Source organism: Neolamprologus brichardi, chromosome 20, assembly GCF_056152115.1.
Source record: "Neolamprologus brichardi isolate AB-2024 chromosome 20, ASM5615211v1, whole genome shotgun sequence".
Lineage (NCBI taxonomy): Eukaryota > Metazoa > Chordata > Actinopteri > Cichliformes > Cichlidae > Neolamprologus > Neolamprologus brichardi.
The window spans coordinates 6,285,175-6,300,625 of NC_142123.1; the positions used below are offsets into that span (position 1 = coordinate 6,285,175).

The 15,451-nt window shown below is 41.2% G+C and overlaps 1 protein-coding gene across 3 annotated transcripts in view; it reads left to right on the forward strand.

Moving 5' to 3' along the window:
* LOC102787620 (forkhead box protein J3-like) overlaps positions 1-15,451 on the forward strand; it is a 75,118-nt gene that overhangs the window by 45,197 nt on the left and 14,470 nt on the right. For all 3 annotated transcript variants that reach the window (XM_006785484.2, XM_006785483.2, XM_006785485.2), the window contains 2 exons: positions 1,202-1,303; positions 4,114-4,272. In XM_006785484.2, the coding sequence (XP_006785547.2) occupies positions 1,202-1,303; positions 4,114-4,272 (261 nt within the window). The remainder of the gene's footprint in view (positions 1-1,201; positions 1,304-4,113; positions 4,273-15,451) is intronic.

Consider the following 15,451-nt stretch of genomic DNA (forward strand, 5'->3'; position numbering starts at 1 on the left):
CCAAAGCTGGACGTTTTTCTGTTTTTTGTTTTTTTTTTGCTCTTAAGACTACTTACCTTTTCTGGTCAGAAAATGCCCGATTAGCCAAAGTCTCTTGTGGGTGCAAGATTTTCTAAAGCTTAATAAAGGGTATTTGCAGAAATTCCCTTCACTTACAATGCTGCAAGGTTGATGTAGCTTTCTTTTTTGCCCGGTGACACCAAAATAATGTTGCCCACCACACCTTAAAATTCCCCAGCCAACCAACAAGGTTCACTGACATTGCTGCTTTTATTTTATATCCCTAGCCTTTTATTCTATAGCACAATTATAATATAATACGATGAATTAGGTGTATTCAAACTTGATGCAGGGGGATATCAGGCAATCAGTGATGTATTTGCTGCACAGTGGTTTTTATGTCTTGTAATAGTCGCCACATTAAAGTCTTAAGGAAACAGGAAAAGCAGGGTTTGCTACGTGACTGTTTTTCGCCTGTTTCCTGTAAATGTGATCAATCTCCCCAGAGTGTACTAAATCACTGATTTGAATCAGTTTACTGGGCATATTGTGGAAGTTATAGCCAAATCAATAAAAACAGCTGGAATCTGGCCACAGATGAGAGGGAATTACTGTAGAATAAATGCGGAGACTTCAGAAAAGACATCATACGCATTACAGATTTTATAAAAAGACCTTGTGAAGTTTGTGCAAGTTTACGCAGGTCAGTTTGTGCTCTTTCACTTTTAGTGCCTGAAGCCACTGTTTATCCTGCCTTTTTCCCTTCATTAGGAAGCATTATTAGTTCAGTCAGAAACGAGTATTCTAGGCAATTTCACAACAAACTTTTTGGCTTGTCATTGTAAGAAAACCCCCAAAAGAGCTTGCAAAGAAAAGCGTCTGGACTTCTTTAAGTTACTTGAAGACGTTTCACCTCTCATCTGAGAAGCTTCTTCAGTTCTAAGGTCAATTGGTGGAGAGTCTCCAAGTAACGTCTCCAATTAACTTAAAGAAGTCCAGACGCTTTTCTTTGCAAGCTCCTTTGACTACGATGACCTGGATGACTGAGAACCTTCACAGACAAAAACCCCAAAACATTATTAATAAAATAATAATGTTTCGTTGCCTTCACGTGGGTCGTGTTACCAGGATACTGAACCCAAATCACTTATGAACATTTTCTATGCCCAGATTTTCCTCACACTGTCTCCTGTTCCTGCAGGCATCAACCCCTTACAGCCTGGAGTCCGAGTCTCTGAGGATGGACTGCATCATGTCAGGAGGGGCGTCTCCCACTCTGGCCATCAATGCTGTGACCAACAAGGTAGGGCACCAGCTGTTCATCAGCTGTTTCAATACAAAACAGCGCAACAGCGCAGGCATACAAAGTTTATATGAGCGGATACGTGGCTTTCATTCTCAGTTAGATACAGACAGAGGTTGGTTCGGCATTTGGCGACTCTCCTTTTAGAAAGAGCTTTTCTTCCATTTTGGCAAATTTAACAAATTCAAATAAGGATCCACAACCAGCAGAGCCAACATCATAACAAAGAAACAGCAAACAGTCAAAAAGAGAAGTAAAATCAGCGTGTCACTGTTCATTTTGACATGAGTTCATGAGGCTTGAGTTCTTTTGTTATAGCAATATCATCTACAACCTATTATCAAACATATCAGAATTGTTGTACGAGGTTACTGGATAACTGTGAGGTTGGAATTTATGCCGTGGTGGTGGAGGGGGCGTGGGTCAGAGGAGATTCATTAGCAGTAGGTTGGACTCTCTGGATTGGGATTCATTTAAATGCTGTTAGCTTCATTGACGATGACCTTATATGCTTCAGAAGCGACAGATGTTCCATTCAGAGCTTTAAAACAGTGTAGTAAACATCTTCAGCATGATCAGAGTTAGTTGGCATTTATATGAATGAATATTGATTTCTTAGTTCTGTGCAATGATTAGTCATTTGTACTTGCTTGTGAGGAAAATGTGTCAAACTTTGTCACAACATATTTATAGTAAGACATAACTGCAGCAGAAGCAGCAGAAGAAGTGTCTGTTTTTTTTTTTCGCCTCTTCTTTAGAGGCTGAGACGCCTTCGGAACGAGTCTTCACTTCTAGCAGAAAGCCTTACGCGACACAAACACACACAAGCATTTAAACGCTAAACTGCGTGTGATCGTCTATGTGAAGGTCAGAGATCAAGCAGAGACAGGGACCTCTGACACCTATCTGATCTGACGCACACACCCACACAAACACAGTAATTATGCGCAGTGGGTGATCCTTTTCGTCCTGTCCCCAACCAAAGAGAAAATTTGTCCCGCAGCAGCGCGCATTACTCTGTTTGTTCTGGATGGGATGCAAAGGTCTGGACTTTGCAGCACGTTACAGTTTTCCATTCTGGACTTTTAACAGACCCTGACTCATACTTCCCAGAATTTGTCAATATGAGACACGAGGATGAGAATTTCTGCACTTTTTTTTTCTTATCAGCGTTGTAGCCAAGTACTCATGCAATTTTAATTATTATTATTATTATTATTATCTGGAATTCAGTCCTTTTTTACTGTGAGACACAGCAAACAACAGAGTGCAGTGGATTAACTTGCCTACCTGAAAAAGTAGATACTGCAGATCCTTCACATTTTCCACCATCCTTCTTATAAAAAAGCCGTTAATAATGTTATTAATCAATGCCGCAAAATGTATTGCAGTTTTATTAGATAATCGCTTAGACAAAACAAGGACAGAGCTTCACAAGCAGCCAACTTGGTGCAGATCATCAAGCGATTATTGTTTGGCGTGTTTGGCGTGCCACTCGTGCAGCAGGTGGAGAAACAAAAGGATCTTCATTTGATTTCTTTAAACGTGTCAGGTTGCACTCAATCCGCGCTACGCCAGGAAAGACTAAAACTCGAGTCGTCTCAGACATCAGTATACATTTTGAAACAATGATTCAGAGCACGGAGACCTTGATGATAATGATGCCGATGCCGGCATCAGTGACATCCGCCCACATCCGCACAGGTGGCGTCCTGCAGGCACAGCAGTGCGTCAGAGCTTCTTCTATAACACGTTTGCTCTCGCCGATGTTCTGTTTGCATTGGACAAAGCCTGCACTACTGAAGGAAGGCGTTCCTATAATTTGATACTGGGAATTTAGGATAGCGGGGGTCGAGGGGGTGGAGGAGGATCAGGATCAGATCATTGCGCTGAGTTACTGTAATGTTTGCATAATGAAAAAACAAATCTTTTATGATCTGTCGTGATTAGTGTTTCGGTTCTTTTCTTCTGTGTAGATTTCAACCTAAAGCACCTCATTAAACCTAAAAAGAAATCCCCGTTCCTTTACTTCCACAGTCAGGAGAATTAAACTTTCACCCAGTGCCGATATTACCAAAACTATTCAAACAGGAACAGTTCAGGATTTAACCCACTACTCAATAACACTTCTCTATCCTTTCTTTTTTGCCACTACAAGATGTTCTGCAGTGTAGAGCACTGCCCCAGAGAGCCTTTAATGTTGTCTCACCCGAAGGCTGTATTTTCGCATTTGTCTATACAATTAAATGTTGCCTGGAGGTAATGTTGGCGCTGCGCTTCACAAGTCCTGACAGTCAAATAAAACAAGAGAAACATGATTCAACGTAATCCTGAGGCATTGCTCTTGAACGCTTTGTGATCTGCTACAATAAGATATACAGCGTAGTTGCTTCGAAGCGCAACTCGGTGTCTTTATCTAATCAGATTCAACAAGTTCAAGGTGGCAAAAAAAAGCAAAATCACAAGCTTAGGGTCGGTGTGTCTATTTTTTTTTTTCTTTCGTTTAACACAGCAAAAGGACAAATTTACATAGACCAGAACTAATATTTCCACATTTTCCTCATAACTTGTTCCATCAGTTAATGGTGCATGGGTAACTCCTTGAGTGGCGCGGCACTCACTTCAGTCTGGATATGAATTGGCGCGTGAACAAATATGAGGCAGTGTAACAAAATAGGCTACAAGGAACAATAAAGTCATGAATCACTGCCTTTGAAGGAGTTTATGTGGTGCGTTGGCTCAAATTGTTGGCCCCGTATAATAGCCTTTATTGTCATATTAACATCAACACTGTGTGTGTGTGTGTGTAGGTAGCGCTGTACAACCATGAGGCAGAAGGCAGCGAGAGTCCTGGGAGCCTGGGCGGCAGCCTTAGCAACAGCCTTTCAGAGCAAAGTTTGGCGTCCGTCAACCTCAACAACCGGAGCACCGCGGTCAGCAGTGGCAGCAACGTGCACGGATACACACCAGTAAGACCTTTGCTTTTGGTTGTTGTTGTTGTTTAGAGTGATCGCTTCTAGGTTTGATGTTTCTCGTCACAATTTTCCACTCAGAATTCAAGGACACTGCCACAGAGTCTGGTTTTTCATTCACAGCTGACAAATTTTAAACAAGCAGCATTAAAACTATTTTTACGTGTTCTGTGTTGCGTTTGGGTTTTTTTTCCCCTGGATTCACTCGAAATAATCTGGATGATTCAGACACCGGTCGAGACACCAGATCAGTACAGAAGGTGTCTGCTGCACCCTTAGCAGACTGAGGAGGTGGTAACCAGCTAACAACATGTACGCTGGATCTACAGTACACTGCTCGCTCTCATTTTGTGTTTGATGCTCAGATTTTGCAGCCAAATATGTTTTCGCTCATCTATAGCAGAGCACATTCACTGTGCGTAGAAGCAAAGTAATGACACTTTCTTTGGTTTTTCAAACAATTAGGCCTAATTGTGGTCACCTATTAAAAAAAATCAAGGGGAAATGGATTATCTCTCTATTGTGGTGCTACTTTAACATGCATAGAAAGAATTAAATGGGCAACTTCAGTCATCGCTTCTTATGTGCAGAATTTATTTGTGCTCAGACAAGTGAAGCTGAGCCAATCCAAAGAGACTTTTATCATTCCTTCCTTCCAGAGGTATGGAAATGCAATTCAGAGTGCAGATTGATTGAAAACTCAGTTGCTTGTTGTTGAACATTGCATTCATATGGACTGATTATTTAGCTCGTGAATTGAATTTTGTTTTGCCGCAGACTATCAATACTCTTTGCAGCCGCTCGCGCCCCTCAGGGCCGAACACCACAAAATAAATTTCAAACCTGTGGGAAATGCTTTGATAGCGGCTTGCTTCTGTCATGCAAAAATAAAACAAGAAGCAAGTTTATCTTTGTTGGTTTTACTGTTTTTAGATGAGTGTGAGCCAGATGCTGTGTGTGTGTCTTTTGAAGATTATTTAATACTGCTGAACTTGTGCTCTGAAAGCTCTTCACGTCAAACCTCTTTCGACTTCAGACATTTTTGTAAAGCGCCAACACGACAATCCTACATTCACACCCACTTAACGCTGCGATTGGCCAGCTGTGCGGAGGTGAGAAAGGAGCGAAGGACTACACTCTAGCTCTAGCTCTTTTTTCCCCTGGTGGTTATGTAACTGCAGTACTGAGCAAAGAGTCTTGAGCCACCCCTCTCTTTATGTTTTGATTTTTCACTTTATGTTTTGATTTAAAAAAACAAAACAGGCTTTGTTGTAATTTTTTGACGTGCTCTTGAGCAACAACTCTCTAGCCTTTCAGAGTTGTTTTTGGACATTGGCTGCTTTTTCACTCATTTCCAGTCTTTGTCCCTGACCGTTTTCAGACACATTTGGGGTTTTTTTTGTTGTTTTTTCATTAAGCCACTTAACACTGAGCTACCATACCCCACTAACTCCAATATTTCAGCAGGTCCCACACACTGTATACAAAGGACACAGTGATGCAGTCCCATGTTGTCCGCTGTTAATGTTCCTACAAACTTGGATAATACAAAGTAGAGAAGGAACTCTGCACATAGCTGAACTTGAACTATTCCTTGTGCCTTAAAACAAGGTCCTATTTAACTGAGTAGTCTTAAATAGTCCGACTTACATGATAATGAGCTGCTTGTTTATTAAAGAGGGACTACATTAGGAAACCAATATGTCAGAACATAAACTGACCCATGATGAGCTTTTGAGATTCAAAACAACATATTAATGGAGTGATTTTGGACCCGATTAGGAGTGACCTGATGTCTGAATAACTGAAGCAGCTCCCGTTAGTTTTCCTTTCAAATCAAGTCAAGTGGCTTTATTGTCATTCCAACTATGTGCAGTGGTACAGTACACAGTGAAGCGAGACAACGTTCCTTCACGGTGCTACATATAACATATAACGGACAATCAACACAGGACTGCATAAAGTGCAAGTGTGCAAAAATTTCAAAAATCTCCCCCCAAAAAACTCCCAAACAGTGCAACACTAGGCAGAACAGAACGATACAGACACAAGACAGTGCAGACACAACAGTGCAATAGCAAAGTGCAACAATGACAGCGGGTTGTGCAAAAGACTGATTGTCTTTTACTACTAATGTAGTATGTACAGGAAGTGATGCTCAAATGTTTTTGGTGACCTCGTGACCTTTATAAGGTGCGGTACACAAAAAGGGGCGGTTCACTTACACATTCTTGCTTTGCAGCCCACGAGGTTCCCTGCTGTGTCAACTGTCATTCATATTTTCACCTGTATATATTCTTGCCCCCAGTGGATAAACCTTTGTGAGCAAGTGTGCCTTTCTTTCTATTCAGTCCATTTTATTCTCCAAATCCTTGTAGTAGTGTAGCTACAACAGCGTTTTTCCCCCCACTGCGATCACAAAAGTTCCTTTCGGTCAAATATAAATATGGGAACTAGACAGACCTGCATTGTGTTTGATGTATTTGTGATCGTTTTCACGCCTGTGTCCCTCTAAACCAAATGTAATACAGTTTTAAAGGCCAGTCTCTGTTCAAAAACAAAATTACAGGAGGGCTGAAAAATCCCAACTCTTCATTATCTCTCCCTTGTAACAGCTGCTCACCTTTTTACCATCAATCACTTTTCCCTGCTCACCTCCCACCTGCATTAGCAAAGGTCAGTGCAATCTCATCTCGTTAACCTCTCATTTCTAGAGGCCATCTTTTGTTTTCTTCCTCCCTAAATCGGCTCCTCCACCTTTCGCCCTCCTCTTCCATCGTTTCAGACCTCATCTGCGGTCTAGTCCGGTGGGATCGGGTTTAGTTCTGACTCATTACCTGAAGCAGGTGATAGCCCCCTCCCCCCCGCATCCCCTTGACTGACGGTGATTACTGGTGGCATTGCTGGCAGAGATCTCAGACACCGAGAGAGTTTATGGAAAGGCTGGCATTATTGGGGTGGAGGTAGATGTGTGGGAGATGTGTCGTCGTAAGTTGGCTTATATTGGCAGAGACACACTGATCACAGCAAATTGCTTGAGTTCTCCGGGTGGATGGTGAGGAAGATGACAGCTTGGATGAAATGAGGGTGGATGAAGACCGGCTGCATTCACAATATGCGGCAGATATGTGAAGCTTCGTATTTTGTTTTTGCTTTTATGTGAAAAGAAATGAGAGGCAGCAGCGATTCCATTTTAATTGTGTGAAATTGAATTTGGTATGATCATCACTGTGAATGGCTGAATTATTAAATGATTTCTGACAGTAATTTATATAAAAAAAAAAGTGTCCAGGGCTCGGCTGAAGTTTTAATTTAATTCATTTAAATTAAATCGTATTATTATTGAATTTTACTTTTCTGTCTGCCAATTGAAATTCAGGTGTGTTCACTTAGGTTCAGTCTGTAGAGACAAAGAAGCCAAGAGGTTTGTTTCTAATGCATTTTGACTTAAAGGGAGAGGTGCTCTCCACTTGAGGCCTGTGCTAGGAAGCTGGATTTGGGATTATCCAGGTAGCTTCAAGGTTAACCCTGGGTTTGTAATATTACAGAGTCCGTTCACTTCTTACCTCTACTTACTTGTTATCGTAGCCATGGTAACCTATCCTGCAGACCCGATCCAGGTTGTCGATCAGCAGGTATGAGAGCACTGCTTACCAACCAATCAGTTATCTGGGAAAAAGAATCACCATTTGTGGAAAAGTCCTTGGACTTTTGTGCGTGCAGGGTCTAACGTTTTTTATCTAGACTCTTGCTGTTTCCCCGATGAGCATTAGACTGATTCTTAGACACAACTTCATTCCCTGATTACTTTTTTTAAAACAATGATTTTATTGTTCTATAGCCTATAATATATGATCCCAAAACAGGGCATCTGTTCATACATGTGGACCTTAGAGTCTAAACCTACATTATAATTTTGTTTTTATATTGAATCTTTAGGCTGTTCTCAGACCCTTAGACAAAATTGAGGCTACAGCTGGAAGAATAACAACTAAATCTATCTCACATGCATCTAATTCATCAGATTCTCCCAGATTTCAGTGTTAGAGTGTTGATACTTTTGACTATTGTACTGATTTTTCTATTACACACATTCACACTGCTGATTTCTCTACAGCAGGAGCATTTCTTTCAGTTACCCTCACAGTTTTATCATTCTTTGTGAGATCAGCGGCTCGAGTGCCAGTGGAGACGTCCATCTGTGTGACTGGCCGGATGCTGCCAGCATCATCCCTTTTAATGTGAACGTGCTCATAGTTGGATTAATCAATCACAAGTTAAGTTATGAAGCTGATAACCACCTTTGTGTGACAATTTCCTCTGATTGCTAATGTTAGGGTAAGTGAATAAGTTGCTAATATAATCTGACCAGATGTGCCTGATTTAAGGGTTAAAAAGCAAAATAATGGCCTCACAATAGTATTCATCAACAGGCGACAGGATCTGAGCATGCTCACTTAAGACTGGTCTCAGAAAACTATGAAGAATAAGTAATAAAAATATAACAGCAAAAGACAACGCTGGTGCTGCAGGTAAGGAACGAAATCGGTGCTGCATATGTAAATACACCGAGGTGTGGTTCAGCTTTAGTGTAATCTCACTGTTGTGTTAGAAGCTGTTGTTTCTAACACAACAGCTAAACTTTACAATACATTTAGCCATTCAGGAAATCCCTTTTTGACCAGTTCAAAGTGAAATGAATTGTCTTCATGTAATTTTCTTCCTGATCCAGGCCCACAAATACACCGAGCAGTTTCTATTCTGCAAACTGTAATTCTAACTTTTTAAAATCAACAGGGCAGCAGAGTAGGAGGATGTACGAAAACGATGAATTTCTGAATAACTAACCCCAATGCAGAGCTCCTTTCTGCTGTGTTTGATGAAAAGAATCTGTGAAAATGTGTTATTTACAGCTGTTTTTAAACTGGAGCTACAAGATAACGTGCTCCAAACCAGGTTATGCGTTTCCCGCTGGTTGCTATGGTTACCTAACCAGGTAAAATGGGAGCGACTTTTTGAGTTCAAGCTCAAAAAGTGTAAAAGAGTGTCATAGCTACCGCGGTGTAACCCAGGTCTTTGAAGCCTTGATTGTCTTTTGCTGTCGCCATCTTGGTCTCTTAATTATTTATATAGTACTAACCACAGCGTGTCAGTGAGACCATTAACACAAGAGGAAAGTGTTTACAGAGGTCAAGTCAGAAAGCTGTTTCCTCACAGACTTCTATTGGACCCGTGGCATTTAAGAAGAACTCTGGTTTAAGGCACTCTCACACCAGGTTAACCCATTAATCTCACTTCAGATTATACAGATGTTAGAATTAACCTTCCAAAACTGGAGGCACAGGGCTTTGATGTGTGGAGTTGGAGATAATTTGTTTTTTTACATAGTGTCTATATTGTGTTATTAGAAATATGTCTGTTGTTGCTATTGAGTTTATATTAGTAACAAAGCTGGATAAATACTAGCTGAAAACTTATGGAGAAGAGGTGGGATTAAATAAATGTGCACTTCCTCCCACTTTTTTGGGGAACCTCTGTATTTTGTTTATATGATCAATAAATGTTCCATTTATTTTGATCATATATAGGTTTAACACATATGTCATCTACCTGATCCGTGCAGTCCTGAGTCACCTTTTGTGCTTCTGTTTTGCATCCTGTCTTTAGATTGACTGACACAAGTTATATTTTGTCACATTAGGAGCAAATATCTAATTCAATTCAATTCAATTCAATTCAATTCAATTCAATTTTATTTATATAGCGCCAAATCACAACAAATGTCGCCTCAAGGCGCTTCATAGATACAGAGAAAAGCCCAACAATCATATGACCCCCTATGAGCAAGCACTTTGGCGACAGTGGGAAGGAAAAACTCCCTTTTAACAGGAAGAAACCTCCAGCAGAACCAGGCTCAGGGAGGGGCGGCCATCTGCTGCGACCGGTTGGGGTGAGAGAAGGAAGACAGGATAAAGACATGCTGTGGAAGAGAGACAGAGATTAATAACAGATACGATTCAATGCAGAGAGGTCTGTTAATACATAGTGAGTGAGAAAGGTGACTGGAAAGGAAAAACTCAATGCATCATGGGAATCCCCCGGCAGCCTACATCTATTGCAGCATAACTAAGGGAGGATTCAGGGTCACCTGGTCCAGCCCTAACTATATGCTTTAGCAAAAAGGAAAGTTTTAAGCCTAATCTTAAAAGTAGAGATAGTGTCTGTCTCCCGAATCCAAACTGGAAGCTGGTTCCACAGAAGAGGGGCCTGAAAACTGAAGGCTCTCCCTCCCATTCTACTTTTAAATACTCTAGGAACAACAAGTAGGCCTGCAGAGCGAGAGCGAAGTGCTCTAATAGGGTGATATGGTACTACAAGGTCATTAAGATAAGATGGGGCCTGATTATTTAAGACCTTGTATGTGAGGAGCAGGATTTTGAATTCAATTCTGGATTTAACAGGAAGCCAATGAAGGGAAGCCAAAACAGGAGAAATATGCTCTCTCTTTCTAGTCCCTGTCAGTACTCTTGCTGCAGCATTTTGGATTAACTGAAGGCTTTTCAGTGAGTTTTTTGGACATCCTGATAATAATGAATTGCAGTAGTCCAGCCTGGAAGTAATAAATGCATGAACTAGTTTTTCAGCGTCACTCTGAGACAGGATATTTCTAATTTTAGAGATGTTGCGCAAATGGAAGAACGCAGTCTTACATATTTGTTTAATATGTGCGTTGAAGGACATATCCTGGTCAAAAATGACTCCAAGGTTCCTCACAGTGTTACTGGAGGCCAAGGTAATGCCATCCAGAGTAAGAATCTGGTTAGATACCAAATTTCTAAGCTTTTCAGCGCCGAGTACAATGACCTCAGTTTTATCTGAGTTGAGAAGCAGAAAGTTAGTGGCCATCCAAGTCTTTATGTCTTTAAGACACTCCTGCAGTTTAACTAATTGGTGTGTGTTATCTGGCTTCATGGACAGATAGAGCTGGGTGTCATCAGCATAGCAGTGAAAATGTATGCTATGTCTTCTAATGATGCTGCCTAGGGGAAGCATGTATAATGTAAACAGAATTGGTCCTAGCACTGAACCCTGTGGAACTCCATAATTAACCTCAGTGTGTGAAGAGGACTCTCCATTTACATGCACAAATTGGAGTCTATTAGATAGATATGATACAAACCACTGCAGTGCAATACCTGTAATACCTACAGCATGTTCTAATCGCTCTAATAGAATATTATGGTCAACAGTATCGAATGCTGCACTAAGGTCAAGAAGGACAAGCACAGAGATGAGTCCACTGTCAGAGGCCATAAGAAGATCATTTGTAACCTTCACTAAAGCTGTTTCTGTGCTGTGATGAGCTCTGAAACCTGACTGAAACTCTTCAAATAAACCATTCCTCTGCAGATGATCTGTTAGCTGTTTGACAACTACTCTTTCAAGGATTTTTGATATGAAAGGAAGGTTGGAGATTGGCCTATAATTAGCTAAGACTGCTGGGTCTAGAGATGGCTTTTTGAGTAAAGGTTTAACTGCAGCCACCTTGAAGGCCTGTGGTACATAGCCGATTATTAGAGATAGGTTGATCATATATAAGATCGAAGAATTAATCAATGGCAGAACTTCTTTGAGCAGTTTTGTAGGAATGGGGTCTAAAAGACACGTTGATGGTTTGGAGGAAGTAATTATTGACGTTAACTCAGAAAGATCGATTGGAAAAAAAGAGTCTAACTTAACATCAATGGAACTACAAGTAGCTGTAGATAATATTACATCTGTGGGATGATTATTGGTAATTTTTTCTCTAATGATAAAAATTTTATTTGTGAAGAAGTTCATGAAGTCATCACTAGTTAACGTTAAAGGGATGGTTGGCTCAAAAGAGCTCTGGCTTTTTGTCAGCCTGGCTACAGTGCTGAAGAGAAACCTGGGGTTGTTCTTATTTTCTTCAATCAGTGACGAATAGTAAGCTGTTCTGGCTTTGCGGAGGGCTTTCTTATAAAGCAACAAACTATTTCTCCAGGCTAAATGATGATCCTCTAAATTTGTGACACGCCATTTCCTCTCCAGATTACGAGTCGTCTGCTTGAGGGTACGTGTTTGAGAATTATACCACGGGGTCAGGTACTTCTGATTAGAGACCTTAGTTTTCACTGGAGCTACAGTATCCAGAGTCGTACGTAGTGAGGAGGTGAAATTATTAACAAGATAATCGACCTCTGTTGGGGTAGCGTTCAGATAGCTGCTCTGCTCTGTGTTGGTACAGGGCATTGACGATGATAACAGTGGCTGGATTATATTCTTAAACTTAGTTACAGCGCTTTCAGAAAGACATCTACTTTGATAAAGTCCACTCTCCACTGCTGCGTAATCAATTATTGTAAATGTAAATTTTATCAAGAAATGATCAGACAGGAGAGGGTTTTCAGGAAACACTGTTAAATGTTCAGTTTCTATGCCATATGTTAAAACCAGATCTAGAGTGTGATTAAAGTGGTGGGTGGGTTCTTTTACATTTTGAGAGAAACCAATTGAGTCTAACAACAGATTAAATGCCATGTTGAGGCTGTCATTTTTAGCATCTACATGGATGTTAAAATCACCCACAATAATTATTTTATCTGAGCTCAGAACTAAATCAGATATAAAGTCTGAGAAATCAGACAGAAACTCTGTGTAAGGCCCAGGTGGACGATAGATGATAACAAGTAAGACTGGTTTCTGAGTTTCACAGCTGGGGTGGACAATGTTAAGCATCAGGCTTTCAAATGAATTAAAAGTCTGTCTTGGTCTTTCATTAATTAATAGACTGGTGTGAAAAATTGCTGCCACACCGCCCCCTCGACCTGTGCTTCGAGATTTCTGGTAGTTAGAATGACTCGGGGGTGTTGATTCATTTAAGCTAACATAATCATCCTGCTGCAACCAGGTTTCTGTAAGGCAGAGTAAATCAATTTGTTGATCATTTATTAAGTCATGTACTAACAGAGACTTGGAAGAGAGAGACCTAATATTTAATAATCCACATTTCACTGTTTTACTCTTTGGTTCAGATGTGGATACTGTATTGTTCTTTCTTTGTAAATGTTTAAGTTGTTTGTTGCTGGTTTTTAGTTTGTTTTTTGTCTTTTTGGAAGCAGACACAGTCTCTATGGAGATGGGTTTTTGGGGGGGTAGCAGGAGGAGAGAAGCTGCAGAGAGGCGTGTAAGACTGCAACTCTGCTTCCTGGTCCCAACTCTGGATAGTCATGTTTTGAGGGGTTTAATAAATTTGTCCATATTTCTAGAAATGAGAGCTGCTCCATCCAAAGTGGGATGGATGCCATCTCTCCTAACAAGACCAGGTTTCCTCCAGAAGGTTTGCCAATTATCTATGAAGCCCACATCGTTTCTGGGACACCACTCAGACAGCCAGCAATTTAAGGAGAACATGCGGCTAAACATGTCACTCCTGGTCTGATTGGGGAGGGGACCAGAGAAAACTACAGAGTCCGACATTGTTTTGGCAAAGTTGCACACCGATTCAATATTGATTTTAGTGACCTCCGATTGGCGTAACCGGGTGTCATTACTGCCGACGTGAATTATGATTTTATTGAATTTACGTTTACCCTTAGCCAGCAGTTTTAAATTTCCTTCAATGTCGCCTGCTCTGGCCCCTGGAAGACAATTGACTATGGTTGCCGGTGTCTCTAGCTTCACATGTCTGAGAACAGAATCACCAATTACCAGAGTTTGACCCCCAGCGGGTGTGTCACCGAGTGGGGAAAAACGGTTAGACACATGAACGGGTTGGTGGTGTACCTGGGGCTTCTGTTTAGGACTACGCTTCCTCCTCACCGTTACCCAGCCTTTCCCCAGCTGCTTGGGGTCTGCCGGGGAACAGCTAGCGGGGCCTACGCTATCTTCGGCTGCACCAGCTACAGGGGCCTGGCTAGCTAAGGGTGAGTGCAAGGTGCGAAGCCGAGTCTCCAGATCAGTAATCCTGGCCTCCAGAGCTGCAAATATGCTACATTTGTTACAGATATCATTACCGCTAAAGGAGGCCGAGGAGTAACTAAACATCTGACACAATGAGCAAGAAAGTGCAGAAGGGACAGGTGAAGTAGCCATGGTGCTAACGGGTCGGCTACGAGCTAAGCTAGCGAAACAGTACAGAGACAGTGAGTGAATACTTTGGCTATAAATTAGGTAGTGAGTACACAGAAAGTGTGCTTCGGATGAAGCACGTGAAGATTATACTGTGAAAAAAAGAATGTATTTAGAAGTTGTTAATTAAACTGCTAAGCAAATAAGCTACTCAGAAACACCACTGTGTTTGAGCAGGAACAGGAAGTGATACTATACCACAGAGCGAGCGAACACCAAGTGATCTGAATCTGAATCTGAATTGTGAATCTTCTCTCTGGATACAAATCGCTGTTGTTTTGTAGCCGCGCACCGCTGCTGCAGGTGATGGAGGAAGATGGTGATGAAATACAATCCACTTAGGAGTAATCCAATAATTTTAAGCAGTTTCGTATGCGGTGAGATTTGTCAACTGAATGGCAGTTCCTTGACAATTAAAACATTTTAACTGAGCCTTGGTTTAAGTCGGGGAGGCACACAAATTCTTGAAGTCACTAATAAGCCAGGGTTGGCTGTAGCTCAGGTGGTAGAGCAGGTCATCTACTGATCGGAAGGTTGGTGGTTCGATTCCTGGCTTCCCCTAGTCTGCATGCCAAATATCCTTGGGCAAGATACTAACCCCAAATTGCTCTCCGATGCGTCCATCGGAGTATGAATGTGTGTGAATGTCAGTTAGAAAGCACCTAGGAAAAATGTGCTTGTGCGAATGGGTGTGAATGGGTGAATGCACAAGTTGTATAAAGCGCTTTGAGTGCTCAGAAGAGTAGAAAAGCGCTATATAAGAACCAGTCCATTTACCATTTACCATTTAATATGCTCTCTAATCCTTCCATACATGCTCTGTGTATGACATCAGCAGTCAATAAAAGAACTAGGTGCCATTAGGTGGTGTTTTTTTGCGTATTTTATAAACATTAGAGCCAAGAGTTGGTTATGAATGAGCCAAAAAGTTATTACTATTTTTGATGAACCAGTCAAGCACATAAAACATATGCACTTGAACCTGCAATGCCTCATCACATTGACGAACGAAATCTTTTCAATC